Source organism: Cynocephalus volans, chromosome 1 (assembly GCF_027409185.1).
Source record: "Cynocephalus volans isolate mCynVol1 chromosome 1, mCynVol1.pri, whole genome shotgun sequence".
Lineage (NCBI taxonomy): Eukaryota > Metazoa > Chordata > Mammalia > Dermoptera > Cynocephalidae > Cynocephalus > Cynocephalus volans.
Genome location: NC_084460.1, coordinates 125,564,784 through 125,592,662, shown reverse-complemented (window position 1 = coordinate 125,592,662; position 27,879 = coordinate 125,564,784). Strand labels below are relative to the sequence as shown.

Genomic DNA, 27,879 nt, shown 5'->3' with positions numbered 1-27,879 from the left:
GGGACGACGGTGCTATCAAAACCAAGAAAAGCTTCACACTGCTTGAGGTTTGAGCCAAGATTTCACCAACAAGTAGGCGGTTCGTGGGCGAATGGCTTTCCTCGCCAAGAGGAAGTGGCAGACAAAAAGGTAAGGAGGTGGGCAACCTCATGATGAGGTCAGGAACTGCCAAGTTTGGTTATTAGAAGAAAAGAGTGTCAAAAGGAGCATTTTTGTGAGATCTTTCAGTCCAGAGATTTTAAGCTTCTTAAGAGAAAGCCCTAGGGCTGGCCCGTGCCTCACTTGGGAGAGTGTGGTGCTGATAACACCAAGGCCACGGGTTCGTATAGGGATGGCCGGTTAGCTCACTTGGGAGAGCGTGGTGCTGACAACACCAAGTCAAGGGTTAAGATCCCCTTACCAGTCATCTTTAAAAAAAAAAAAAGAGAAAGTCCTTTGTATCGATTATGTGATTATCTTAAGAATTTCGTTGTTGTGCCAGACACTGGGCTAGTAGTTTTACACATTTAATATAAATCTCACAACCCTTTGATAGATACTACTATGGTTCCTATTTTACAGAGGAAACTGAAGTCAAGAGAAGTTAAGTAACTCGTTGATAATAACCCGGTCAGTAAGTGGCAGAGCCAGAACTGAGCCAGAATGACTAATATCAAAACCACTGAAGTTAGTAATATTCCCAAATATTCCTACTGTCCTAATGTACCACAAAGCTTTCATTCATGAATACATAGAACCCAGCATAGATCATTACATATTTTCATTGATTCACCTCTTGGTGTAAGGAATTTTGTACATTTATTTTCATATTTACTCTCCTAGCTTGCTACATTGAAACTGCTGCTTTTCTGTTGGCTCACCAGCATACTTCCTCCATTCAATTTATTTAGTGCCTACAGTGTACCAGGCACTGTGTTAGTGAATAAGACAGATATGTCCCTGTCCTCCTAGAGCTCATATTCTAATGAGGGAAACATTAATTTAATATATAAAATAATTACAAATCGTAAGTATTATAGAGACAACAAATAAGGAGCTGAGGTAGAAAATGAGGGTGCTATTTTGAGATGTCTCTCTCTAAGGCAATGACATTTCAGCAGGAACCTAAAGGTTGGGAAGTAAACAGTGATGCAAAGATAGAAGAGAAAAGCAGTCCAGTTAGAAAACAAAATTTATGCAGAGATTTTAAGGAAGGTTCAAGCTTGGCATGTGTGAGAATCTTAAAGCAAACTTTAAGTTTGTACCTCCTGTGTAGCTGGATCATGTAAGCAAAGGGAAATGAGGCATGAAATGAATATGAAGGCTTAGGCAGGAGCTTGACCCGTGGTGTTTGCATTTTAAGTGTAGTGGGAAACCAGTGAGGAGTTATAAGCAAGTGACACAATTTGATTAAAGATTTAAGATCACTCTTGCTGCTTTGTATTGATGTGTTTGGGGGAGAAGAAAGTATTATTTATTTTTATTTAATGAAGACCTTACAATGGTAACTCTGTACCAGGCACTGTTCTATGTGCTTTCCAAATATTATGTCATTTAATTTTCATAACAATCCCATGAAAGTATTGTTGTTATCATTTCCATTTTTCACATGGGGAAACCAAGAAACAGATTAAGTACATGTCCAAAGCCACTCAGCTACTAAATGGTGGAGCCAAAATTGGAAGACATGGAAGTGAGGACAGTTAGGGGTACTTATAGTAGCAGTGGGGATGAAGATAAGTGAATAAATTCAAGATCTCTTTTGCTGATAGGAGAGGTAGGAAAGAGAACAGTTTGAGAAACTGGGAGAATGGTGGTGCCATTTTATTTAAATGGAGAAGACTGGGGTGAGGAATAGGATTGGGAGATTTAGAAACTTCACGTCTTTTTTTTTTTTTTTTCCTGTTTTGGCTGCTGGCCGGTACGGGGATCCGAACCCTTGACCTTGGTGTCATCAGCACCATGCTCTATCAAGCAAGCAAACCAGCCAGACCTCACATGTCTTAATGTTATTTGTAACAGTAGATATTTTACTCTATTCAGGTAATTTTGTTTTAATTTAATAAAATCACTTTATCATCAATCCTAGGAAATTTTCATTGCTTATTCTTTTACAGAGAAGAGCCTATTTTAACCCTAACCTTCATTTTCTTTTTTATCTTGTTTTGGATCCAAGAAACAGCTCCCTGTTTCTGTGGGTAAGAAACTTGTAAAAAATTATATGCAGCGTAGAAGCCTGGCAAAGACTTTTTTGAAAGAGTAAATAAATGATGTTTACAGGTGTCTCTTTATTCAGATAGGTATTTACTTCCCCAGATAACCGAGGCATGATTATCCTTTAAAGAAGAAGCCTTATTTTTATTTCACCAAAGAATATTGTTTAGTTAAGGTACTTAGTGTTGCTACCATTTAATATATTTTGAATTAATGGCTGGCAAAGGACCCAAAAGCTGTGGTTTTCATAAGCTCCAGTAGGATTCTGGTGCTTATTCAGATATAGGAACCACTGGAATAAACTACATCACCTGTTAAGGAAATAAAAAAGTTATCGTTTGGATTCAGATACGTTTTATTCCTCCTGTGCATAGGACCTACTTATCTCCCAACCTCTTGTTGCTCTTTTTCCACACAGATATTGGAAAATTGCAAAAATACTGAAATACTGATTTATTTTCATTTCACAGATATTATAACATAAGGCTATTTCCATTTTCTGCTCACAGAAAATTGTGGTTATAGAAAATAAAGACTCCTATTAAAGTTTTAAAAAATTATTCTTCACTATATTCATTTTAGACTAACTTAGAAAGTGGAGGTTTTTGCAATATTCATCTATATAGTACACTGTCTTAGTTATGTGCTTTTGATGAAGTATTTATTTTGATATGACCCATTGTTAGCTAATAAACATTATTTTATCTGACATTATTCCTCAACATGCATCCTAAATCCTTCACTACTGTCAACCCAGATTCTACCTCCACCTTCTGCAAATTATAGCTTCCACATTTTTAGTGTCTCCAGCACATTATTCCTTAACTGCAACTTAACTCCAACATTTCCTTTTCTTCAGCCTGAAATACATTCCTCCTACCCCATTCTCCATATTTCCAGATCATATTGATCTTTTCCTCCACTGAAATCAGTAGCACATACATGTTGCCTTAAATTATAAATTATCTCTGGGAAAGCATATTTGTCTTCTAGTTCTAAACTCCTTGGGGGCACAGATTTGGTCTTGTACCATACTTCTCTGTATTTCCACCAAGCCTAGGATGTTACTATGCACATTTTAGACAATGAATTGTTGCTTTGTGTTGCTTTGCCCCCACGGATTTGTCACCCCACTTCCCCTGGGTGATGGAGATGCAAAGGATTACTCAAAGTCCATCTCTACTGAGCAGTGAGAAGCCTTGAAGTGGTTAACTTTCCTAGGACCCTCCAGCAAGAGGGGTCCCTTCCTTGGGAAAATTAATGCCGAATTGGGGTTCTCTTCCTGCATTTATTTTCCAGACCAGGAAGTTACAGGAAGAGAACAAAGGTGGGGTTATAGTTTAACAATATAGGCTGGTAACTTTCAGTGAAACAAGCCAGATGACATTCCAGTAGACAATTAAGTGTTCTTATCAACACAAGCTTGATCTTAGCAAACATTCCTTCTTATAGCAATTTCTCAGTATCTTTACATAACAATCAATAACTAGTCTGTCTTTGAGCCAGCAACCTGCTGTGCCACAATTCTTTATCTCACACCAGAGACTTATAGCCTGAGGAAAATTTCCTGTCCTTGCAAGGTCAATATTTGAAACTGCAAGGCTTTGGAAAACCAGGCCCTGTGAAGTACATATGCTTTATAGTATATTCCACATTGAATAAATATTTGTAGTTATACGATCACTATAATAACCAAAAGAATCTGCTCTAACTAGGTCAGCTAAATTGTAGTCCCTTGGGAGATCTGGGATAAGGCAGTAGTCACATTGACCTGCCCTGGAAAACGTTATCATGAGACCAGTTTCACTTAGAAGCAGACTTAATGTCACTAGAAAGCCATAATATAACTTAGAATGCTTCTCGTAATTCTTATGTAACCTAGTAACAATCCCAAATCTAAGTCATGTTCAACTAGTAGAAAACCTGATAAAGTAGGCGGGGCTGTCCTCTTTCCTTTGACAACCCTCCCATCTTGTGATTATAAAATGCTAAGCTCTGCTGACCCTCTTTGTTTTCCTGGTGTTTTTTTTGTTGTTGTTGTTGTTGTTGTTTTTTGGCAACTGGCCGGTACAGGGTATCCAAACCATTTACCATGCTCTCAGCAACTGAGCAAATCAGGCAGCTCCTTGATGGCCCTGTTTGGAACACATTTCTTAAAGGCAACCTGACTATGCATCTGCCTGGTTGCAATCGTCATATTGGCTCAATAAATCCTTACTATATGTATTTGGCCTCAGTTTCTTTTTTAGGTCAACATATACCTATACTCCCACTGTCAAAAAACAAAATTTCAACAAATTTAATTTAAAGATCTAATTGACTTTTATGAATTGGCAGCATCCCATCTGTGAAAAAGAAAGGTGTTCCAATGAGCTGAACAGAGGGGATTGGCTTTAGAAGCAGAAAAGGGCTGAAAAAGACATAAATAAGGACCAAAAAGTGGGTTGGTCATTTCAGTTATTTTTCTTAGAGACTTTAAACAGGTGACTTCTTTATAATGCCTGCTCAGGTGGACTGGGCCCCTTCTGATTGGTTGCTGTGAATCTCCTGTTTTTCTGAAAAACTGGCCCATTTTAAAGTTCAGTTTGACTAGGACTTGTGACTCCATTCTAGTTCTAGTGTGGTCTGTAGGAGCCTAGTGCAGGAGCTCAGTCCAAAACAATGGCCTCCCATAAATTTTATTTAACACAACCATTTTTTTCTCATGTGTAAGTCACCCCAACTATTATAAATTCCTATTACAACGGGACCTATTAACTATTTGCGACCCTTTGGGGGTCTAACGGTGCTGTACACCTTTACATGCTCAACAAATCCATGCTACTTAATAAGAGGCAGTTCGATGTTGTAGAAAGAACTATCTAGCCCAGGCTTTGTGACAAGGCTCTGCTGTGCCACTGTGAAGCTGTGGGCAAGAAATGTATCCCCTCTGACCTTCAGGTTTCTGGCGACAGACAATAAGAAGTTTTCAATATGTTATAGAACAGAAGGAATCACCAGTATTAGACGTATTTTCCCAGGGGATATTGGGGAGGGAGGACAGTGAGCTGATCCGGTGATCATTCTCCGCAGCTTCCGGGCGCCGCTCTCCCAGGGAAACTCCGCCGCAGACCGGGCTGGGGCCGGGGGAGGGGAGCGGCGCGGCCATCTTTGTGCGGGGCGGGCCGAGGCCCACGTGCTGCGGCTCTCGCGTCATGTTTGTGCGGGGCCGCGCTTCCGCCGGCGCCGCAGCCGGCAAGCAGCAGCGAGTCTGCGGGCCATGGAGGGGCGGTCGAGCTCGCCTCTTCGGCGCTGGCTGCTGTTGCTGCTTCTGCCACCAGTGCTGGGCCGCCAGAAGGAGTCAGGTGGGCTCCGGGCAGGGCCGAGCTTGGCGCTCGGGCTCGGGAACTGGCCGGGGTCTGCAGCCGCTCTCCGCCCCCTCACTCCCCGGCGCGGCCGGAGCCCTGGAGGATGCTGTAGCCGCTGTAGCGCAGAGCTGGGCAGCAGGCACCTGGGACGGAGAGTGAGGGTGTCTGGGTCTCTGCCCCCGCCTGGAGAGTAACCCATTCTCCGGAATTCGAAGTGATAGGGAGGAGAGGGAATTCCCTTGTTAACCCGCACGTATCGCCCCGTTTGGCTACTCTGTACCTCCCCAAAACACGCTGGGGGGAGAATTTCCTGTGTGTGTATATGTGTTGCCAGAAGAGATGAACGGAGGGTTAATGTCTGTGGCTTTTAATTGGTTCTCTTTATGCGGCTGAATTTGATTAGTAGAAGGTGGGAATCCTTGACACTATCCAGTGTTTCCATAGCCTTCTGAGGACCGGCCAGTCAGCTTGGGAATTTTACAATTTCATGGATACCTGACGCCCGGGCAGAAGAGCAGACTTGACGTGAGCGCTGGAGAGTTAAAAAAATTCTTCCCGGCGGATTGCGATAGGATTTCTGAAAGTTTTGACCTTCTGTTGGTTCTGCTTGCCTGCTGCTAGCAAATAAGAGTGTTCTGGGGTATTTTGTTAAACTCTTAATTTGCTTCACTTTTTGAAGGTTCAAAATGGAAGGTATTTATTGACCAAATTGACAGGTCTTTGGAGAATTATGAACCATGTTCAAGTCAAAACTGCAGCTGCTACCATGGGTAAGTACTTTTCTTTGATGTGTCTTTAAGAATTTAGTTTTTGTCACAAGGAAGTAGCCAAAGATCCCTGAAGAGACCTTGATTGCAGTCGTCAGAGAGCCAAGCATTTTAAGAAGAAATGCCCTGGGATAGGAAAGGCCCAGATGGCCTCTGCATTACCGCTGAGCCATCTCCCTGTGGGATTTAGGGCATGTGCTTATCTGTTTTTCGCACTGGACGGCAAGCTTCTTGAGGTCAGGGTCTGTGTCTCATCCTCATGCTGGACCTCAGTAAGTACTCAATAAATATAGTTGAAGGAATAAACATATTTGTCAGTGAATCTAATAATAAATTTCCTGTTGGTTATCTTTAAAATATGCACATGAGGGCTGATGCATGGTATAGTAGAAACTTCAAAGCAGACTTGGGTTCTAGTCTCAGAACTCCCACTAATTCCTCCGCCACCCCCCACCCCCCGCAAGCCACTTAACTTCCCTGGGTCTCACATCGCTCACAGCTAAATGACAGGGTCTTTTTAGCTCTTCATTATGTTATTCTGACTTCTCAAAAAATTAACCTGATTCTTATGATATTGGAAACTTACTGTGTACTGAACTTTAAAAGGGATTCAAAACAGTGCAATTTCTGGTTGCTGCTGTCAGGCTGCAGGAGTAGGTGTGAGTGGTGCAGGCCAGACAGACCAGAACAAGGGACTCAGACAGAGTTAGTCTGTAAGGCATAAACCATACCTGCTGTGGGATCCAGAGGAGGGGATGTCAGTAGGACTGCAGCGACTGGGGAGGACGTGGGTGTCGTATGAATAGTGAAGGAAGACTATGGATCAGGCAAGGGAGGGGCAACCCAGGTGGAGGAAGAAGAGACAGTGACTTACTTCTTACTTTTTATGGCTTTGTTGTGTTTGGTGTTTTAGATTACCAAGGGTGCTTGTGGAGAAGAGTTGCTCATTCCTGCCCGCTGTTCTTTCCATCAACTTACTGTGTTCTCTAATATGAAATGAAACCTAATTTCACTTAGGAAGGAGGTAGAATGGTACTGCTTTCTCAGCCTGTTTTCCTTGACGATTCCCATTCTTTGCCAGTGTCATAGAAGAGGCTCTGACTACTTTCCGAGGAGGTATCTCCAGGAAGATGATGACAGAGGTAGTCAGACGGAAGCTAGGGACCCACTATCAGATCATTAAGAACAGATTATACCGAGAGAATGACTGCATGTTTCCCTCGAGGTAAGAATTATGAGGTGGATGTATTTTCTGATCTCATCATTACTTATTAGCTTACTTAATGTTCTAATAGAGAAGCTAATTCGGGAGACTGACAAGAGAATCCCTCCTCATGTTTTAGGGTGACTACAAAATAGTGACAAGTTCTTCTCCTTGCCTGGGAATTTTTTTTGTCAGCTCCTCCATCAAAGCTTCCTCTGTCTTTGTGAGGCTGGGGCACATCACTGGTTGTACTGGCTGGGGCTCTGCCCCTTGTCCTCCTTCCCCAGATGTACTAGCTGCAGGAAGCAGGCTGAGGAGACCTTGCAGGAGTAAGATGGGCTGAAGGAGGAGGAGAAGCATAGGTATTTACTTAGTGTGTTTCATGGCCCAGATATTGTTCTAGATACTCAGTATTTGAGTAGAGATGAAGTCAAAAGGAGTAACTAGGGCTGCAAATTACAGTAGCCAGGACTTCAGCTGTGAGAGTTGAGGTAACATGTCAGTGGGCTGAGAGTTGGGGGGGGAACAGGGAGGGTCACAGACTGAGCCTGGAAGTTGGACTTAGGCAGCATTACAAACACAAAATGATAACCCTCCTTTTTTTTTTTTTTTTAATTCAGATCTTTATAAAATTAAGAGATACAAAGCCCAGGGGCATGGTATTCCCTTTTTAAAGATTCTCTTTCTAAACAGTCCCTATTTATCATTAAAAGTAAAATGTACAGTGTTGCAAGAAAAATGCATTCATTTAGATTTAAAGATTTATATTATTTGCCTTTAACAACAACTTTATTACAAATAAATACATATTTACTGTCAAAATATGTGAAAACAGCAACAAAAAGAGATCACTTAATAATCCCACAACCCTGAGGAAATCAGTTACATTTTGGATAGTGTCAGAAGGAAATAAGGTTGTAGTGGGGAAAATCATTAAGGTATTTTAAACAGACATTTGTTTCATTAATTGGGACAATAATAGAGACTTTAAATACAAAGTATAAGCATAGAGGAATTTCTAATTTCCACAAATGAGAAGTAAAATATGAATGTAGACATGGTTGGACTTCAAAAGTTTACCCAATGTTTAATAGTTTTCACACAATTCCCAGATGAGGGCTGGCCCGTGACTCACTTAGGAGGCTACAGTGCTGATAACACCAAGGCCATGGGTTCGGATGGCCAGTTCACTCACTGGCTGAGCATGGTGCAGGCAACACCAAGCCAAGGGTTAAGATCCCCTTACCGGTCATCTTTTAAAAAAAAAACAAAAAACAAAAAAAACAATTCCCAGATGAAATACTTTCAAAGTTTGTGAAAGGCACATATGTCTTATTCTTGACCTCAGAGCATTTGAGTCAGAAACATGAGTTGTTAGAAATGTTCTTAAGGGAGCCCAGGGTCTTTCATTGGCAATAAAATAGTCTATTTCCAATGAAACTGAAAGTGCCTTATCCCAGCTACATAGACAACTAAGGAAAACAGAGATGGACAAAATACAAATAGAATGAAATATTCCCAACCACTGTCTTTAATGAAATGCACACAGTTGTATAATATCTCAAATATTGCCATCTAGCTACAAATATTATCATTCTATATCTAGATACTTTTAATTCATCCAGTTTAAGAAATCCGTATGACATTTTAAGAATTCAGTTTTGAACCAAACAAAATATAAACTCAGCATTTCAAGGATGAGCTGAGGGATTTTGCTGAGAAACTAGAGGTCCATCTAATCAACACTAGAGATTAAATCATATCAAAGATGAGGAGTGGTTGTATTTTTTAAATAACAGCTTTATTGAAGTGTGGTTGGCATAAACTACACATATTTAAAGTGTACAATTTAAATGTTTTCACAACAAAAAAAATAAGAGAAGTGAGATATGTTAATTAGCTTAATTTACTCATTTTACAATGTAAACATATCTCAAATATCACATTATACCCCGTAAATATGTACAATTATTATTTGTCTATTAAAAAAAAGCATACACTTTGATAAGTTTTGATGTATGTTTATGCCAATATAATGAAGATATCCATCAAAACCAAAGTTTCCTTCTGCCTCTTTGCAATCCCTCTCTCCTGCCCCCTTCATATCTTCCTCCCCCCCCACATATCCCCTGATCTGCTTTCTCATGATTATTTTCTAAAGTTTTATATAAATGGAATCATATAGCATATGAGTGAGTGCTGTTTTAAAAGCTGAATATGAAAGAAAATACAAGTGTTTTAGCTGTAATGTGTAAATTGTATTGCAATGATAATTTTTTTTAACTTTTTAACTAGATTTTTTTGTATCAAAAGAATATTACATGCACGCAGTGAAATATGTGGATAACTCAAAAGGTTATTCAGTGAAACAGCAGTTTCTCTTCCACCTTAGACCCCCAGACCTCTACTCTTTGAGACTTCTTTTCAAAACACTACCTGCATAGTTTGTTATATATCCTTCTGGAAACAGTCTATGCATTTATAAGCATCTAGACTCATCAGCAAACTAGAACATGCTATATCTTCTGTTCTGCTGCTTACTTTTCCATATAACAGTAGGTTTTGTGATTGTTCTATAAGAGTACATAGAGAGCACCTCATTCTTTCATGCTGCATAATAATCCATTGTATGGATTTCATTATTCAGTCCTCTATCCATGGACATTTAAAGTATTTCTCACCACACTCTTGTTATTTTTGGCTAATGCAAACAGTGCTGCAGTGAACATCCTTGTACATATACCTTTGAGCACTCATGTAAATATATGTGTAAGCTAAATTCCTAGAATTGGAATAACTGGGCCAATTAATGTCTTTTTAAAATCTTGATAAATAGAAGCAAATTGTCCTCCAAAGAGGTTGTGCCTGTTTACACTTCCACCACCTGCATCACGTGCTCTGAATAGATCTCACACCTTCAGCCAACACTGTGTTTTATCAGACGTCTTGATCTTTGCCAATCAGATAGGTAAAATTGGCATCTAGTTTCATTGGCATTTCTTCATTATTAATACAGTTAAGCATCTTTTCCTGTATTTATGAACCACTGATATTTTTTGCAGTTATCTCTGTCTATATAAAACAATTTTCTCTCTATATATAAAACAAAATTTTAAGTCAGCCATTTCCATGCTGCCAGAAAATTTTGACCAAGCCTTAAAACACCGCCCCTAGTATGGGGCTGGTAAGGACCTCAAAGGATGGGGCAGAAACAAAGCTAAACTGTCAGTGTATCTTCTCTTTCTTTTAAGAAGTCCTTTGTGATGTTCAATGAGTCTTGTCAGAAAGCAAAGTTACAGTATTCATGGTCATGTACGTAACACTTTCTCTGGCTTGCAAAAGTAATTTTGATTGTTTTGTTTTTGGCAGCTGGCCAGTTCCAGGATCTGAACCCATGATCTTGGTATTATAAGGCTATGCTCTAACCAACTGAGCTAACTGGCCAGCCCAAAACTGATTTTGATAGTGTTCTATATTCTGGTTGAAGGTAATGAAAGCCTTTCTAGCTTTCCTTCATAAACAGTAAGACTTAATTGTAGTGGAAATAAAAATGGTGTCTTTGTGAGAAGCAAAGCAGATGAACACAGTTAGAAAATTAGCTTTGCTAGTTTCATCAAAATTTGTATCTTGCCTACTACTAGTCAAACTAATTCATATAAGGGAAATAAAGAAAATAAACTGGGAATGAATAGAGAAGTAGTAGGAGTAGCAATAATATTCCCTTCAATGCTATGATGTTTTATTTGGAAAACTTTACTAAGTATTGTAAACTGGAGCAGCTTAGCTAGGAATGATAACTTATACAATAGTCTCTTTAGAAGCATTGCTTTCTGGCTGATGTTCTGAACACTGGCTGATTTTTTACTTTAAAGTGTGAAGGGGGCCCTGCCTTGTCCTAGAGCCCGTAGGCCCTGCTCTGGTGAATTTGTGGTATTTCTGGTTGACAGGTGTAGTGGTGTTGAACACTTTATTTTGGAAGTTATCGGGCGCCTCCCTGACATGGAGATGGTGATCAATGTACGAGATTATCCTCAGGTTCCTAAATGGATGGAGCCTGCCATCCCAGTCTTCTCCTTCAGTAAGGTATGTACAGGAAGAGCCACATGGGGGAATGGATGAGCAGGAAATCATTGTCCTATGACAGAGTCTGATGAGTAAGGATGAGGATGAGGCCTGAGGTCCAGGAATGGGTCTGTGTACCTGTTAGTGTCACAGTAGTTGAGCAGTAAGACTGAGAAGATGGAGTTGAGGACCCGTACATAAGTAATGTGAGTAAGATTGCGTAAGTGTCTGTAGGGCTAGGAATGGAGGCTAGGAAGTGAGAGACCTGAAGAACCTACAAGACCTCGCAGGTGGGGCTCAGAGATCCTACAGAGTAGGGAAGAGAACAGTCCAAGAAAGCTCATGGGCTTGGAGTTAGGGAATACCTTCACTCAAAAAAAGTAGTTGAGCTCCAAAAATGTATATATCAGCCATAATGCTGGGTATCGTTTGTCCTATCACTGTATTTCAGGGGCCCAGCATGGCTAAAAGTGAACCTGAAGGTGCCAGATAACTCTACCCAGTTTGTGTCTAAGTAGCGCATTGAGGGGATAGGCCTGGGATAGCCAAGAGGGTTATGAGAAAAGATGATCTTTTGCACTCATTGCAGAGGATAGGAGTATCTAGGATACACCTGTGGGCTTGTAGAACTTGGGACAGTGAATATCTTGTCACTGTGCGGGTTCATGCAAATGGTGTATTGGCAGGGACAGGTCTTGGTTCCCTGGAGACTATGTATGAAAGCATTTGGGGGTGGGGGTGGGGAGGCGAGAAGAGAGTGGATGGAAGATTCTATGGAGGAAGAGTGGGATTAGGAAACACCTGTGGACGCTGAGAAGAGGAACACCATTTCTGATTTGGTTTCTCCAGAGCAAAGGGACCTTTTATACCCACTTTTTCTTTATCAAGTTTACTTTCTCTCCAGACTGGTTTATTCCCTGTATTGCGAATGGGCTGATGCTACATTTATATTGCATTTCCCGTGGTTTAGCCTCATTTCTGAAAAGTGTTTAGTTCTATTGTTTATGTGCAACTCTCCCACAAGAACAGATAGAGGCTCCCATGTAAGTAAGTCAGTAAGGACTTTGTGTTTGTTATTTGTCTGTTGTTTCTGTGGATAGTAAAATATGACCATCAGTGTGCTAACTTTTCTTTCATCTTCACTTCCCTCCTTTTTTTTAATAAGTGACTTCTAGTTTCCAAGGGAGGGATATTACTCTGTCAACTTCATAGTTAATTATGCAGCTTCTGTTGCCATTGTTTTAAGTATCTGAGAGAAGGCAAACACTATATTACACACGTAATTCCAGCGGAAGAAACAGTAGAGTTAGAGGTTTATCAGTGGACAGATTTTGAACAGAAAAAGTGAACAGATTGTTTCAAAATTTCTTCAAAAGATGTGTGGTAACACTCCCTCCCCCATTCTTCCCATTGGCACTTTTGACACCAGCCAATGAATAACTAAGAATTTATTGGCCAAACAGTGTGAGCTCAACAGTGCCACAGTGTTGGGTAATACTAGCCAACACTTATTAAGTATTTGTTCTGTGCCAGATATTGTTCTAAGCTTTTTACATGTATCAACTCATTTAATATTCAAAATAAGCCTATTAGGTAAATAGTATTATTGATATTATTATTTCCCCTATTACAATGATAAGGAAACTGAGGTATAGGAAGATTAAGTAAATTGCCTAGAGTTGTAATCTCTCTTTTTTTTTTTTGGTGGCTGGCCATTAAGGGGATCTGAACCCTTAACCTTGGTATTACAACACCCAGCTCTAACCAACTGATCTGATTGGCTAGCCCCATTAACTTGCCTAGAGTTGTAAAGAGGTGGAGTCAGCATTCAAATTGATATGATATGTCTCTAGAGCCCACGCTCTTAACCATTGTGCTGTATTTCCTGCTTCTTGCTCTCAGAAGACCTACTAGAAAATAACCAAGACCTGGTAAGACAGTATAAATTCCAAGTACAATAGCAGTTAAGTGGTGAGAGAGCTCTGTGATTATTCAGAATTGGGTATATTTCCTTAAGCTAAAAACCTTAATAGTGTGTATACTCTAGAAAAATAATATTGGGGAACTGAAAAAGTTGACATTTAGTTTGATTCTAAATTCTGGGGCTCAGTGAGCCCATGAATTTTAATCCATGATCACTTTTGTCTTTTGGTATCTAGAGCCTAGACTCTGCAGACTAGGGAAAGTATATTGTTGGCATTGTGAATAGAGCAAGACCTTTGTCCAAATCCTATGGCATGAATGCAGTTTGCTGCTTCTTGCTCTGTTCAGATACTGATTTAGAACAACTTCTCTATTTCTGTCAAAGACATCAGAGTACCATGATATCATGTATCCTGCTTGGACATTTTGGGAAGGGGGACCTGCTGTTTGGCCAATTTATCCTACAGGTCTTGGACGGTGGGACCTCTTCAGAGAAGATCTGGTAAGGTAGGTCTTTTAAAGAGGTTTTTTTTTTTTCTATTTGTTTCTTGAATTAAGCCATAGAATATAACCAATTATTTACTTTAAAATGACTAACTTTTAAGTTGAAAAAAAACCAAAAAACCTGTTTATAGCATAGTAATTTTGTATGTGTATAAAAATACTTACATATCCATAGAAAAGGGCAGAGGAATCTATCCTAAACTATCAGCAATGCCTCTGTGGAAGGCATTCTGGGAGCCTTTTGTTTTCTTGTTTAAATTTTTCTGTAGTTTTAAGGTTCTTTAAATAATAGTGAATTACATTCATAATCAGAAAAATGAATGACAGTCTTGTGGGGAGGATAGAAAATTTCCTAGAAGAACATAAAGGTACTTGATGATTTAGAGCTAAGTACTTTAGGTGGAATGAGGGAACATAAATGTCCCGTAAGTATCTCAAATGCAAGCTTATTCCAGACCCTCTCTGATTCATGACTGAGACATGCCTTGGCCTGTTGACACCGTTCTGCCAGCATTTCAGAATTTAGATTGTCTAGGTCATCCAAGCTGTAGGTATTTCTTACCTAGCTACATTTTACATTAATGATTCAAACAACATTGGTGTGTCATCAGGGAACTTACAGAAACAGTCTTTATAGGTCTTCTCTTAGGTATAAGGAAAGCAATAATTTAATTCAACTTTACTTCCACAAATATGTCTCGCCTCTCCTAAGTGTGGCTGAAGATTCAAAGGGTATTATGAGAATGTCTCCTTAGTGAAGAAGGAACCACATTCTTCAGTGGCAATTAGAGCCCTCTGGGTAAAAAATGAGTCTCTTTTCCAGTAGGTATAATTTGGAAATTTTTTAAAAAATAACTGTTTTAGTCCGTTTTGTGTTGCTATAACAGAAATACCTGAGACTGGGTAATTTAAAAAGAAAACTTCTTTTTTTGGCACAGGCCTCAGGCTGCTTCTACTCATGGAGGAAAAGTGGCAGGCAGCTGGCGGGTACAAGCAGATCACATGGTGAGAGAGGAAGCAAGAGAGAGAGGAGGTGCCAGGGTCCTACAAACAACAAGCTTTCGCGGGAACTAATAGAGCGAGAACTCATTCATTAGTCCCCCAACCCCCAGGGAGATCATTAATCCATTCATGAGGGATCCACCCCCATGACTCAATCAGTTTCCAACACTGCCACATTGGGGATCAAATTTCCACATGAGTTTTGGAGGGGACAACACATCCAAACTCCAGCAATAACTTAGTCTCATATTTCATAGAACTGTAGCTGAGAATTGTCAGGAATAAGGTAATGAAGGCTTAGAGAGGTTAAGTGACTTGGTCCAGGTGAGAAGCAAATCTGGGCCTGAAGTCCAGGTTTCTGGGTGCATTATCCAGTCCACTTGGCCAGTTAATGTTACTTGTGTTCTCCAGACATTGATACCATTGTTTCTTGTTTATTTTTTGGTTTTGAACATAATTTCTTTGGGGTGGGGCTGGGGGAAAGTCTTTAACTTTCTTTTCTCTAAGTTATTCTTGGCTTTGGCCTGAGTTTTCTAATTCCCCCTTCTTTTTTTTTCAGGTACTCATAAATACCCTTTTTATATTCTTCCTTCTTTTCATAGCTCCTTTCCTGCTGTACGGCTCCTTTTTTAAAACTCTTTTAAAAAAATATTCTTTTCAGATTATGGAACCTATACATGCTCATAAAAATTTACAAATATATATAACCTAAGCAACTTTTTCCCCACTTATTGGTATTTCTAAGTAATCTTTCCATGTCTGTACATATGAAACAACCTCATTGTTTTTAACAGCAGCATAGTATTCCATTGCGTTGATAATAGCTTACTTTGATATTTCCTTTGATGGGTGTTTAGGCTACATATGTAATATATACATAGTTTGTTGTTTTCTGGACTATTTAAGAGTATGTTGCATACCTTATGACTCTTTACCCCTTAATACTTTAATGTGTATTTCCCAAGAACAAGGATGTTCTTTCATAACTGCACTGCAGTAAGCAAATTCAATATTAACACAATCCTTAATCCCAATAATATCCTGTAGAGCATTTTCCCCCTCCAGTATAGGACAAAGTCCAGGATCACATACCACATTTAGTTGTCATGTCTCTTTAGTCTCCTTTAATCTGGAACAGCTCTTCAGTCTTTCTCTTTCATGACATCAGCTTTTTTGAAGAATACAGGCTACTTTTTTTTAACAGAATGTTCTTCAGTTTGCTTTTGTCTTTCCTTATGATTAGATTCAGTTTATGTGTTACTGGCTCAAATCCTTACATAAGTGATTTTGTGTTCATCCACCTCTCTTTACTGATGTTAATTTTGATCACTTGGTTGAGATATTATCCAGTTCTTCCACTGTGTAGTTACTGTTTTCCCCCGTGTGGACTAATAAGCAATCTTTGGGGAGATAGAATATGTTTTAAAATCTAATATTATCTGAGCATTTTTTTCTTTTGATACCTTCCCCTCTTATTCCTCAATTGAATTTACTCATGATTATAGAATTACAATTTTGTTTTTTAGAGCCCTCCATTCAGAAGAATCTCTAGCAATGTGGATTTTATTTCTTACCTTGAAACTTTAATAATCTGCTTGTTTATATATCTGCATTGATGTCTGCCTGCCATTTTTCTATTTTTATAATCTCTTGGGAGTTTGTCCCCATCGACTTACTTTTCACTCTGTAGAAGAATTCAATGTTCCCTGTAGATTTAAAGATTTTTTCTTCTACTGCCAGAGGGGTTTTAAAAAGGAGGGCTGGGGCAGCACCAGGCTGTGGTGGTTGCCATCATTAGCACTTGTCTGGAGAAAAAAGTTCTAACGTAGGTCTTTTGAGGGGTGGGTAGGTAGTAGGGAGAACGATGGAGGAAAAAAACAGTGAAGGTATACAGTTCAAGTCTGTGTATATTAAATACAGCTTTCTCAGAGACCAAGGAAATGAAGAGAAGTAACTTTGAGTATAAATTGATGTAGTTTTGGTTAGGTAGTTTGGCAATATATCCCCAAATTGAAAATGTATATATCTCTTGACCCAGCCATTCCACTTCCATACTGTATCCTGAGAAATTAATTAGAAAAGTGTGCAAAGATGTTTATTTAAGGATGTTCACTACGATCTTGTTTCTTAGAGCAAAAAGTTGGAAACTACCTAAAAGCCCATTAATAAGGGAGGAAGTGAATTTATGTCATGACTGTAAAATGGAATACCATGCATGAATGGAAAGGCAAGGTAGATTAGGGCTTAAAAACCGGGACTCTGGGTTCAAATCCTGACTCTTATTAGCTCTGTGACTCTGTGCGTGTTGCTTAACCTCAAGGACCTCATTTGTAAAATAAGATGATAAAACCTACCTCATGGGGTTGTGAGAATGACTTGATATATATAAAGCACTTAGAATAGTTTCTGGAACATAGTAAGTGCTATATAGGTGTTGGCTATTATTATTATTCATAATATATTTCCCGTTAAGAAGGCTACCTAAAAGCATGTATGATATAACCTCTGTTCAATAAAGCAAGGTTTTGTCTTGGTACTATTGACTTTTTGAGCTGGATAATTCTTTGTTGTGGGTGCTGTTCTATTTATTGCAGGATGTTTAGCAACATCTCTGGCCTGTACCACCAAATGCTAGTAGCAATCCCCCAGTAGTGACAATCAAAAATGTCTACAAACATAGCCAAATGTATGGGGGGGGGCAGGGGGGAGGTGGGAGGTGGATATCATCCCCAGTTGACAGCCACTAATATGGAAAGATGATTGGAAGGAAATTCTTCACTAAAACATTATATTTATCTGTGGGTAGGAGATTCCAGATGATATTTTTTTACTTTTATCTTTATTCTTTTCTATTATAATTTTAAATAATGAGCATGTATCATTTTTCTACTAAAACCAAACAAATCCAGTGCTATAGTGTTTGTATTTTGGTAGGAGAAGTATGGGGGGAAACAAAAGATAGTTCTGGCCATGGACTGATGGGCTGGAGAATCAGGTAAAGGGTGATCCAGCAAGAAGAGGCTAGAGCATGAGCCAGGTTAGGTAATGGGAGAAATCTGAGGGCCTGGAAAATTCTGAGCAGTGCTTTCAGGTAGTAAAAATGAGTAACATGACACTATACGTATCTGAAAAGGACCTATACCTAGAAAGTTTATCCCAAGTTTCTCCATTACTGTAATTTAGCCCACCAATCCTTCATTAACTTCAGTTCAGCCTTCCTCTCCTTTTTCAGAGGAAGACGCTGAGCAGACTTCTGTGCAGGGAGGGTTTATACGACGAAAGTTAAGAGTGATGCATCTGTGAGCTAGCAGTTTCAGCAAGGAAGGCTGGTCATGGTAATGTGTACTGAGACCCGAGTTTCAGGGACTTTATAGAGCACTGAGTACAGTTTTAAGAATACCAGGATGCTTTGCAAATATCAGACTGAATCTGATGACACCTCTTACACATCCAAAACATGAAGTCAGAGTGATTTCCCTATCATTCAATTTGATATTTTTTGCAGTTCTCTTCATATATTAATTTTATCATTAACATTTTAGTTCAAGTAGAGAGGAAATCCTCATTCTGCCAAATTAAACAGCCCTAAACGTGTCATTCAGGGTTTGAGAGCTTTTCTTTCAATGTTGTTAACTTATTAATGGGGCAATAGATTGGTTAATATTACTGGCTAACACCTCTAGAGCAATGAAAAGAAAGCAAAAGGAAACATAGCGTCATTTAGGTCTTTCTCTTTTGAGTAGCTTTGATCAGACTTCTTTAAATATATGAGGTCTGAACTAACCTTCAAAAGTGATTAAAACACATCCTTATTTAATTGAGAAGAAAGCATAGAAACTAATAGAAATCTGTCTTTTTAGGTCAGCAGCACAGTGGCCATGGAAAAAGAAAAATTCTACAGCATATTTCCGAGGATCGAGGTGATTATATTTTATAACATTTTACAAAGATATTGTTCCAAGTAATATGTAAATTATAATAATCCTGAGGTTATAACAAACTCTGTATCTTAAAGGGAAAGCTAAGATAACTAAAAAATAAATGTAGAATCAGAAAATCTTAGACTAGAGAAGAATTCAAATTATTTGCCCAAATCATTCTTAATTGAAGTGAAATTCAAAGAAGTAAATTTCATCCTTCCAGTCATTCAACAGACATTTACACAGTGCACAAGCGCGTTGAGCATTGACTGTACTGTATAGTGTTGAACAGAACAGATGGGTGTCTTTGTGTTTACAGTTTCCCAGGAGTAGCTTATGACCATACCACAGTACAGTCACTCTCCTGGTTAGTGCAGAGCAGGAATCATGACCAGATTTCCTGACTGCCTTTTTCATCAGACCATGTGGCTGCCAAATAGGGGTTTAGAGCACAGACTGAGACTGGTGAAAATGGAGAGGGAAGCAGGGTGGAAAGAGAAGAGGGAAATAGAAAAGGCAATGAGGGGACCCTGTCTGTGTTGTTCAGCTCCATATCCCCAGTGCCAAGAACAATACCTGGTATATAGATACACAATAAGTATCTGTGGAACAGATTGAATAGAAAAGACCAGGAAGAGAGAAGGTTTTTGCAGTGAGTCCCTGTCAGAGATCGTACCCTGTGTTTATTTACCCTCCTCTTTGCTTGGGCAGTCAACTGCAAGATGCAGATGGGCTGACCAGCCACTGTTTACTGTTCCTTACAAACTTCTCTGATTCTCAAATCTTGAGATCACAGATTCTTAACTTGGGGCTCATACCTGGGCTTCAAGAGTCTTTGGACCTCCTTGAAATTATGTGGGGATATGTGCATTTTTCTGGGAAGGTCACACAGTTATGAATACCAATGATTATAGAGGCTCCTTGAACTTTCCTAAAAGGGAAATCAGTTCTGGGTTACAGCTCTAGTGACCAGAACGACATATCCTTAAAAACCAGATGCAAGCAGAGAAGGGCCAAACACTGCCCATCCCTAAAGGATAAAAGTGGGAACAGCCCTGGACCACCTAGATGCTTCAGTACTCAGTATCCACCCCCTCTGCTGTCACAGTAACCATGAATTGTGCCTCTATGCATAAAGTTATTGCACTTGGTCCTAGTACTGCTCACCTTTCAGAGATTGGGAACAGTATTATGGTATAGGCCACATGGTTTTGTCATGTGTTTCTTTTATAGGACAAGTCCAGAACGAGATCCTCTCATTCTTCTATCTCGGAAAAATCCAAAACTTGTTGATGCAGAATACACCAAGAACCAGGCCTGGAAATCTATGAAAGTAATCAACTGAATAGAACTACAGCAGTGAACATTCTAACTCAAAGAACATTGCGACCTGGGTAGAATTTGGGATTAGGTTTCCTCTTAGTGGTGAGATGAATGTAGAGAAAGTTCCATGAACCAGTATTAGCATATATGTAAATTCTCCTTTTTCAATCTCACATTGCTTTTCTGGCCATATTATGACTGGTATATTATACTACTATGAAGGTTTAAACCCGAGGTCACAAACGTCTCTGTAAAGGGCCAGATAATAAATACTTTAGGCTTTGTAGGTCATACAGTCTGTGTTGTAATTATTTAACTCTGCCTTTGCAGTATGAAAGCAGCACAGGCAATATGTAAATGAATAAGCACAGCTGTGTTCTAATAAAAACTTTATTTATGGGTGCTGAAATTTGAAATTTTTTTTTAACCATTTGAAAATGTAGAACTGTTCTTAATCCATTGGTTATACAAAAACAAGCAGTGGTTGAATTTGGCCTATGGGCTGTCGTTTGCCAACCCCTGTGTTAAACCAGTAGTTCTCACCCCTGGCTTTTAAACCAGAGAGCTTTAAAAATGAATCAAGTGATTCAGAATGTCTGGGGATAGGGTCCAGGAATCATAACTTTAAAACTCCCCAAGTGATTCTAAGATAAAGCCAAAAATTGGGATCTTCAGTTTAGGGTTCAACTCTGTCTTCTAAACTCTGTGACTTCTTGCCTTAATCAAAGAACTTAAAGCCGTAAATTTACTCATCTGAATTTCCATATACCATATGAGGATGCTGTCAGAAAGAGCTTTAAACTTCTTGGGGAAAACTAGGTATATCTGAGTTGCATGTATTCTTTGATACAGTTTTAATCAGACAGGAGCCAATGAGTTTATGAAAATAATAAAAATATGAAAAAAGTATTTATTCAACACACAAGTTGTGTGGAAGGTTGCAAAAGCATCAAGTCTTGTTCCCCTCATCAAGGAGTTTACCATCTGCTAAGGGGGCAGAATGTACATGGCGGTCTCAAACTTAGATGCCCTCAGGGTCTCTCAGGTGATGTTTTGCTCAGTCCTTTACATCACCTGAGCAAAAGAGCACTAAGAGCTCTAGGCCATTGCTGCCAAGTGGGAACAGGAGCCCAGTTTGCCAGATCTCCTTTTTTTTTTTTTTTTCCCTCCAAGAAAAGTTGGAAATCTAGATTTTTGCAAGAAATATTCTACCACCTATAAATGTTGGCAGTGGTCTGAATATTTATTTTTAAATACTTTGCATGCTCAGTACAATTTGTATATGGGCTATACCCCTAAGCCCGCCAGCCAGCACTTGTTACCTTCTGTGTGTGTAATTTACACAGAATGAAATGTGCTGCAAATCATGACCTCTGAGTTCAAAGGAGGGCATCATGGCTTCAGGTGAGCTTAAGCTCAAATCAGACAGACCTGAATTAAAACCCTAATTCAACTTAGGGCTGTGTGACTCTAAGCAAGTAAGTCTCTTAACTCATAACCTTGGCTTCCTTTTCTATAAAATGGAGATAATAATGCCTCCTGAGTATGTTTATTATGAGGCTTAAATGAGGTAATGTTGACAAAATGTTTAACAGTGCTTGCTGCACAGTGGTTGCCAATAAATGTCATTACTACTAATACTAATAATTTCCTTTTCACTAAAAGGATACCCTGGGAAAACCAGCTGCAAAGGATGTCCATCTTGTGGATCACTGCAAATACAAGTAAGACTTCCAGGATTCCTGACTCATTTGGTTTCCATATTGCTTTTGAAATAGTTTCACTTTGGGTGAAACTTTAATACTAATGCCCAGCTGAAGTGTATGAAGTGGCACTAATTCATTTAGCTGGCTTTCACTGAGGGCCTGCTGTGTACTGACCTGCGTTCTTCAGGCACTGTAGAGACAAATGAAACATGGTCCCTGCTTCCAGAGAGCTTGCATGCTAGTAATCAAAGTGATGGGGTTACCTCTCTCCATGCCCCACCCACCTAAGAGTTGAAATTAGATTAAATTTTTATCAAGTTAGTAAATATTAGAATTAAATGTCAGGACTAACAATTAGATGAACAGGTAAAACCCATGCGGAGGAGGTCAGTGGGGGGATTCAGAGAGAGGGATGCTGATTATACACACAGTGGGAGCTGTAGGGTAATAGCAATTCTGACTAGAGATGAGTGCATGCATGTGAAAGGCTAAGAAGAAAATGTTCTTTTGTAAGATAGCTTTTTTCCAAGGGGCATTTCTTGTTCTTCTCCCCAGACTTCAGGAGAAGAGGATAATGTCCAAGAAATGGGATACCTTTGACCATATGGGGTATGCTAGAGGAAAAAGGGCTTTGAGAGCCGTGACTAGTTAGAGACATTAGGCCTATATAAGCTTGTGAAAACATTTTTTCATTCTTGATTTTTGATGTATACTATTAAACATGTCTTTATTTTCTCAAATTTGTCCCAGGTCTACGATAAGTTGTCATTTCCTCCTGAGCCTTGTATGCTGTCTCCCCAGCACCCAGTTCCTGACCCTATCAGTTACTGTCTGGAGAAAGCGTCCCCTTTTTTCCCTCACCCTGACATTCCCAGAACAACCTGTAGCCCCAGCCTGGGAAAAATAAGAAGTTCATGGAAATCCCACAGACATACTAATGTGTCCTTGAAAACTGAAAATGGAAAGAGAAGGGAAAGGAATTATAAAAGGAGAAAAGGGAAGGAGGAAATAAGAAAAAAAAGGCCACATTTGTGGCACCAGGCATATAGTATCAAATGTATTTTGCTCTTTTTTTCCCAGGTATCTGTTTAATTTTCGGGGTGTTGCTGCAAGTTTCCGGTTCAAACACCTCTTCCTGTGTGGTTCACTTGTTTTCCATGTTGGTGACGAGTGGCTGGAATTCTTCTATCCACAACTGAAACCATGGGTTCACTACATCCCAGTCAAAACAGATCTTTCGAATGTGCAGTAAGCAGCTATCCCCCATTGCAGAGTTTCTAATGACCCTTGCAATCTGCGTCTAAGTCCAGCCATTTATGGCCTTGACGCCTGATGATTATTTCTATTGAAAGCTTTTTTTTCTCTTACTTGGTTTTCATATATAGTGTTGCATTATTATCCAAGTAGGCTGTAAGTGGGATTTAATTAGAAAAAGTGCTTTAATGCTGATTCTAAATGTAACATTCAGACGGTATGAAGTGAAAAAGCTCCAATCTCTCAGAGACTAAAAATAGGGATATTCAATCTTGTTACATTGTCAAAGGGACTTTCAGATACAGCATGATAATGATCCTAGTGAAGCTTAGGCAAATTTCCTCTCATAATGGGAGGAGCTAGGAGGAGGTATGGAGAAGGGCCAGAAATGTGAGCCCAGTTTCCTCTTCTGGTGGCCAGAACAAGAATTTGTAGAGATAATGGATATATATATAGTCAAACATTTCTGTATTTTCTCATATAAGTCCCAAATCTGCAATAGGCTACCTTTAACCTGTGTGTGGGCTTTTTTTTTTATTTTCTTCCTGTGAGGACCCTAAATCTTTGCTTTAAGGAAATAATCCACCTTCCACATATCTAGAGATTAACCAGATTTCAATCTGTGGTCTTTCTTAGTACTAATATGCTTGGTCTATATTTTGGAGTCTAATAATTCTTCTCATTTTAGGGAGCTTTTGCAATTTGTAAAAGCAAATGATGATGTAGCCCAAGAAATTGCTGAAAGGTAAGTTCTGTTCATTGTCCCTTTTCCACTTTATCATTCCCATTTTGTCCTAGCTAAAGTTATCTGAATATTGTTACCATGATGATATCTGTATTTCATCATCATTATACAGAGATAATTCAGAATTAAAGCTGTCCTGGGGGGAAAACATATACACACATTCATATATGTCCTAAGCTTTGTAGGAATAGACTAAAATCTTTGAGGTAGTCAAGTATTTTTTATGAGCATTGGCTGTTTATATGTGTTTGTTTTTAAGGAAAATAATATTAAGTTCTATTGCTAAATGTATGTATGTGGATATGATGGCTTATAGGGTTGGTTCTGAGGATCAAATAAGTTAATTCATATAAAGTACTCTGAATAGTGCTTAGGACAAGATAAACATCAAATGTAGACTGCTATTATATTCTGTGCTTTAAAATATTCTTGTTAATCTTTTCTCTAGGGGAAGCCAGTTTATTATGAACCACTTGCAGATGGATGACATCATCTGTTACTGGGAGAACCTCTTGACTGAATACTCTAAATTCCTGTCCTATAATGTAACAAGAAGAAAAGGCTATGATCAGATTATTCCCAAAATTTTGAAAACTGAACTCTAGAAGTCATCATAGGACCATAGTCCTCTCTGTGGCAGCAGATCTCAGATATCCTGTGGTGAGAAGTTTATCATGAGCATGGCACCTATACCTTGAATACCTTTCATCAAGCCAAATATCTGATTTTCCTTATCATGCTGCACCCAGAGCAACTCTTGAGAAAGATCCAAAATGTGTATAATACACAGATATGAAGCAGCTCAACTCTTTGGCTGAATAAGGACCTGAAATTATGAGATGTGGATTTTGAACCTGATTCTACCTTTCATTTTCTTAGGACCAGTCACAGCTTGTGCCTCAAATCATCCACATGTGTATGTTAATCACTGTGAAACTGACTGTGCCCATGTGATGATACCCTTTGTCCCAATATTTGGAGCAGATAATTCATCATTTGAAACTGCAACAACTCACCACCGCAATTCTGAAGTTACTCTAGGCTTGATCTGTTTCTTTACTTTAATGTATGAAACCCTATCGGGTTTGTGAAAAATATTTGGGGATCATTTCCTGAAACGTATAAGGAAGCAATAGCTGTGTCATGCAGTGATATAGGAGTTCTCTTTTGTAAAAGCATAAACTCTTTGTTACTCAGGAGGTTTCTGTAATGCCTCAGAGAAAGGGGCCAATTGCATGAGTAATTATTGCAATTGGATTTCATGTTCCCTTTTTGTGCCTTCATGCCCTTCTTTTTATAGTCACTCTAAAGGAAAAACAAACAAAAACCTCTTAATAAATTTAGGAAGTAATCCTCTTTAAAGGAACTGTACGTAACTGTACACAAAGGAACAGCAATTCTTCCTCACTCTTTGCACAGCCTTAATATTTTTCCTTTTTAAATTGGCAGCAGCAGGAGTCGTCCACACTCTCAATGTCTCGCAGGGACCATGAGGAGTCTTCATATGCGAATATGTCATTAAGTTGGTAATTTAGAGCATTCAACTTTAATGCTTACTTATATAGGAGATACTTGTTTTAGTGCAAATCCATGCTGGAGTGCCTCCTTCTTCCTTTTTTCCCTTTTTGAAAGAGACATTTGATTGGTAGTTTAATGTCTCAGGTTGTTCTCCCTAACATAGTCAAAAATGAAGAAAAATGTTTAGATTAAAGTGTAGTCTAGCCACTTCGAACAATCTCGTCCCTTAGGCCCAGCCTTTTCACAGAGAAATCAACTCTGTCCTTTGTCTCTTAACTGTTTGGTATTGTTTCAAAATTAGTAAACGTGATATTCAGTCACATAAAAAGAGATTTTATTCCATTTTTCAAAATATATTTGGCCTTTTTAACTCCCACAAAATTTTAAGTCTAAGGTCTTTCTTAGAGAAGTTGAACATCCCTTATAAGATCATGGCATGGAGTAAGGCAGACACCTGTGTAAAGTGTCTTTCTTTTTTTTGGAGTACTAACGATTTACAGGTACCATGTCCTTAGGTGCTATGAGTCTAGCAATAGGCAGTTCAGATTTCCAAGTTGTGCTGTGGTTTTGCCTTGTCTCTCTGAGGCCCTACTAGGTGTAATCACTCTCTTTGTATTTACATATTTCTCTAAAATGGGAACAAAATTTGCTGTCCTTTGATTAGGAACCGAAGTTTTATTTTCATGGGAATGTTTCCCATTTTGCTTCAGAGTTGCAGCTCAAACATCACCTTCTCTTTCTCCGAATCTTTTCTTTCGTTCCTCTAGGCAGTTAGGGGTTACTATAACACTTTGCTCATGGCTGTATTATATGACATCACATTGCACTGTACTTAACTGTTTCAGTGAGCTTATTGATGGGTAGGAACCATGTACTCATCTTGATGTCTCTCTTATTCAGCACAGTGCCTAGCAAAGAGTAAACTAAAGAACTGTTGCTGGGTAGGTGGGTGGGCGGATGGATGGATGGAGATGGTTGGCTTAACTAGATCCTATTTAGAGATTGCCTGGGCCTTGGTTCCAAGGGGGATTGAATAAGACTGTAAGAATTGGATTAATGCAAATCCTCACGTGCCCTTTGAAGAGTCAGTAAGTTTATCTTTGTCTTTAAATATAGCAAATATTATTTAGATCTTATATTTGTTTATCTCTTTACCTCAGTGTAGATTGTACAAAGAATGGTATGTAATGATATGTAAAATGTATGTTTTTGAAAATAACTTGTATCCCCACAAATTTGAAAGTGGTTGTTGTCATTAATACTAGCTTGGTCCCAGAGTTACCCTTTCCACCTCAAAGAACTAAAGGATGCACTTTTTTTCAAGGAAAGAGAACAATTTTATTTGAATGAAGTGGGATATTTGGGTAACATTAATAATGCTTTTCCTTTATTTTGGAAGTATTATCTGTGTGATGTCAGTGTTCTACTTTACTCTATCAGGTCAGATTCTCCTAGTTGTCAAGAACAAGAAACTGCCTCTAGCTAGTTTAAGCAACAGAACTTAGGGCATCTCACAGAATCTAAACAGGTTTCATAGAGGTTGGAAGGGAAGAAACAAGGTCAACTCCAGGAATCTCAGCAAGAATTTTGGATTGTCTCTAAGAGTGCTGCTGCATTACAGTTCCAGAGACTGCCAGGCTCTCACAGTACAAAATTCCCAAGAGAAAAAAAATTAATGGGCTTATTTGGATCAGTTCCAAAGGTTTCCCTACACTTCACCCCTAAACTGACTACAAAGACACACATACACAAAAACCTACCTTCATGTACATCTAAAGATGCCTTCTCAGAATAATCTTACTGCATCTAGAGGTAAGGTGGTGTGGGTGGGACAGAAGAGTATAATTACAAATTGTTTAATATTTATCAAATACTTCTTGAGCATGTACTTGTGCACAAATAGTGGAAGATAAGAAAAAGTTTACAGCAAGCTCCCTGACCTCAAGGAGCTTTGCAGTTGAGATGATAGAGTTGAGATGACAGGCATCGTAGGTGGAAAGTGATTAAGGCAACATAAGTGCCGATTATTCATGAAGATGATGTGGATTTGGAATTTAGAAGAAGAAATTTCCAACTGGAGCAGGTGGGAAACTTCGTAGAGTTAAAATTGAGTTACACTTTGAAGGATAAGCAAATGAAGTGGTCCTTGAAGTTCTCAAAATTTATTCTGTGTATGTGTGGAAACATTTTATGTCATATATAACATAACCAAAAGTAGTACATGTAGCAAGAGTGGTATTTTTTTTTTCTTTTGGCAACTGGCTGGTACAGGTATCTGAACTCTTAACCTTGATGTTACAAGGCTGTTCTCTAACCAACTAAGCTAACTGGCCAGTCCTAGGCAGTATTTGTTGAAGCTGGCATGGAAAGGGAACTTGCTGACCCCTGGTAGAAAATTCACTATGGGGGAA

The 27,879-nt window shown here is 39.0% G+C and overlaps 1 protein-coding gene across 2 annotated transcripts; it reads left to right on the top strand.

Moving 5' to 3' along the window:
• The first annotated feature begins 83 nt into the window (after positions 1 to 83).
• On the top strand, positions 84 to 26,709 carry POGLUT1 (protein O-glucosyltransferase 1). Of its 2 annotated transcripts, none has more exons than XM_063100333.1 (11): positions 84 to 129; positions 6,220 to 6,310; positions 7,389 to 7,532; positions 11,459 to 11,594; positions 13,882 to 14,003; positions 18,863 to 18,922; positions 20,156 to 20,255; positions 21,911 to 21,969; positions 23,032 to 23,199; positions 23,894 to 23,950; positions 24,399 to 26,709. In XM_063100333.1, exons 3-11 carry the CDS (start codon positions 7,438 to 7,440, stop codon positions 24,553 to 24,555), a joined length of 954 nt encoding a protein of 317 aa, XP_062956403.1. In that variant the 5' UTR covers positions 84 to 129; positions 6,220 to 6,310; positions 7,389 to 7,437; the 3' UTR covers positions 24,556 to 26,709. The 2 variants fall into 2 exon arrangements, with proteins under 2 accessions (XP_062956403.1, XP_062956395.1); XM_063100325.1 differs by lacking the exon at positions 84 to 129 and adding an exon at positions 5,413 to 5,537.
• Positions 26,710 to 27,879: the final 1,170 nt, after the last annotated feature.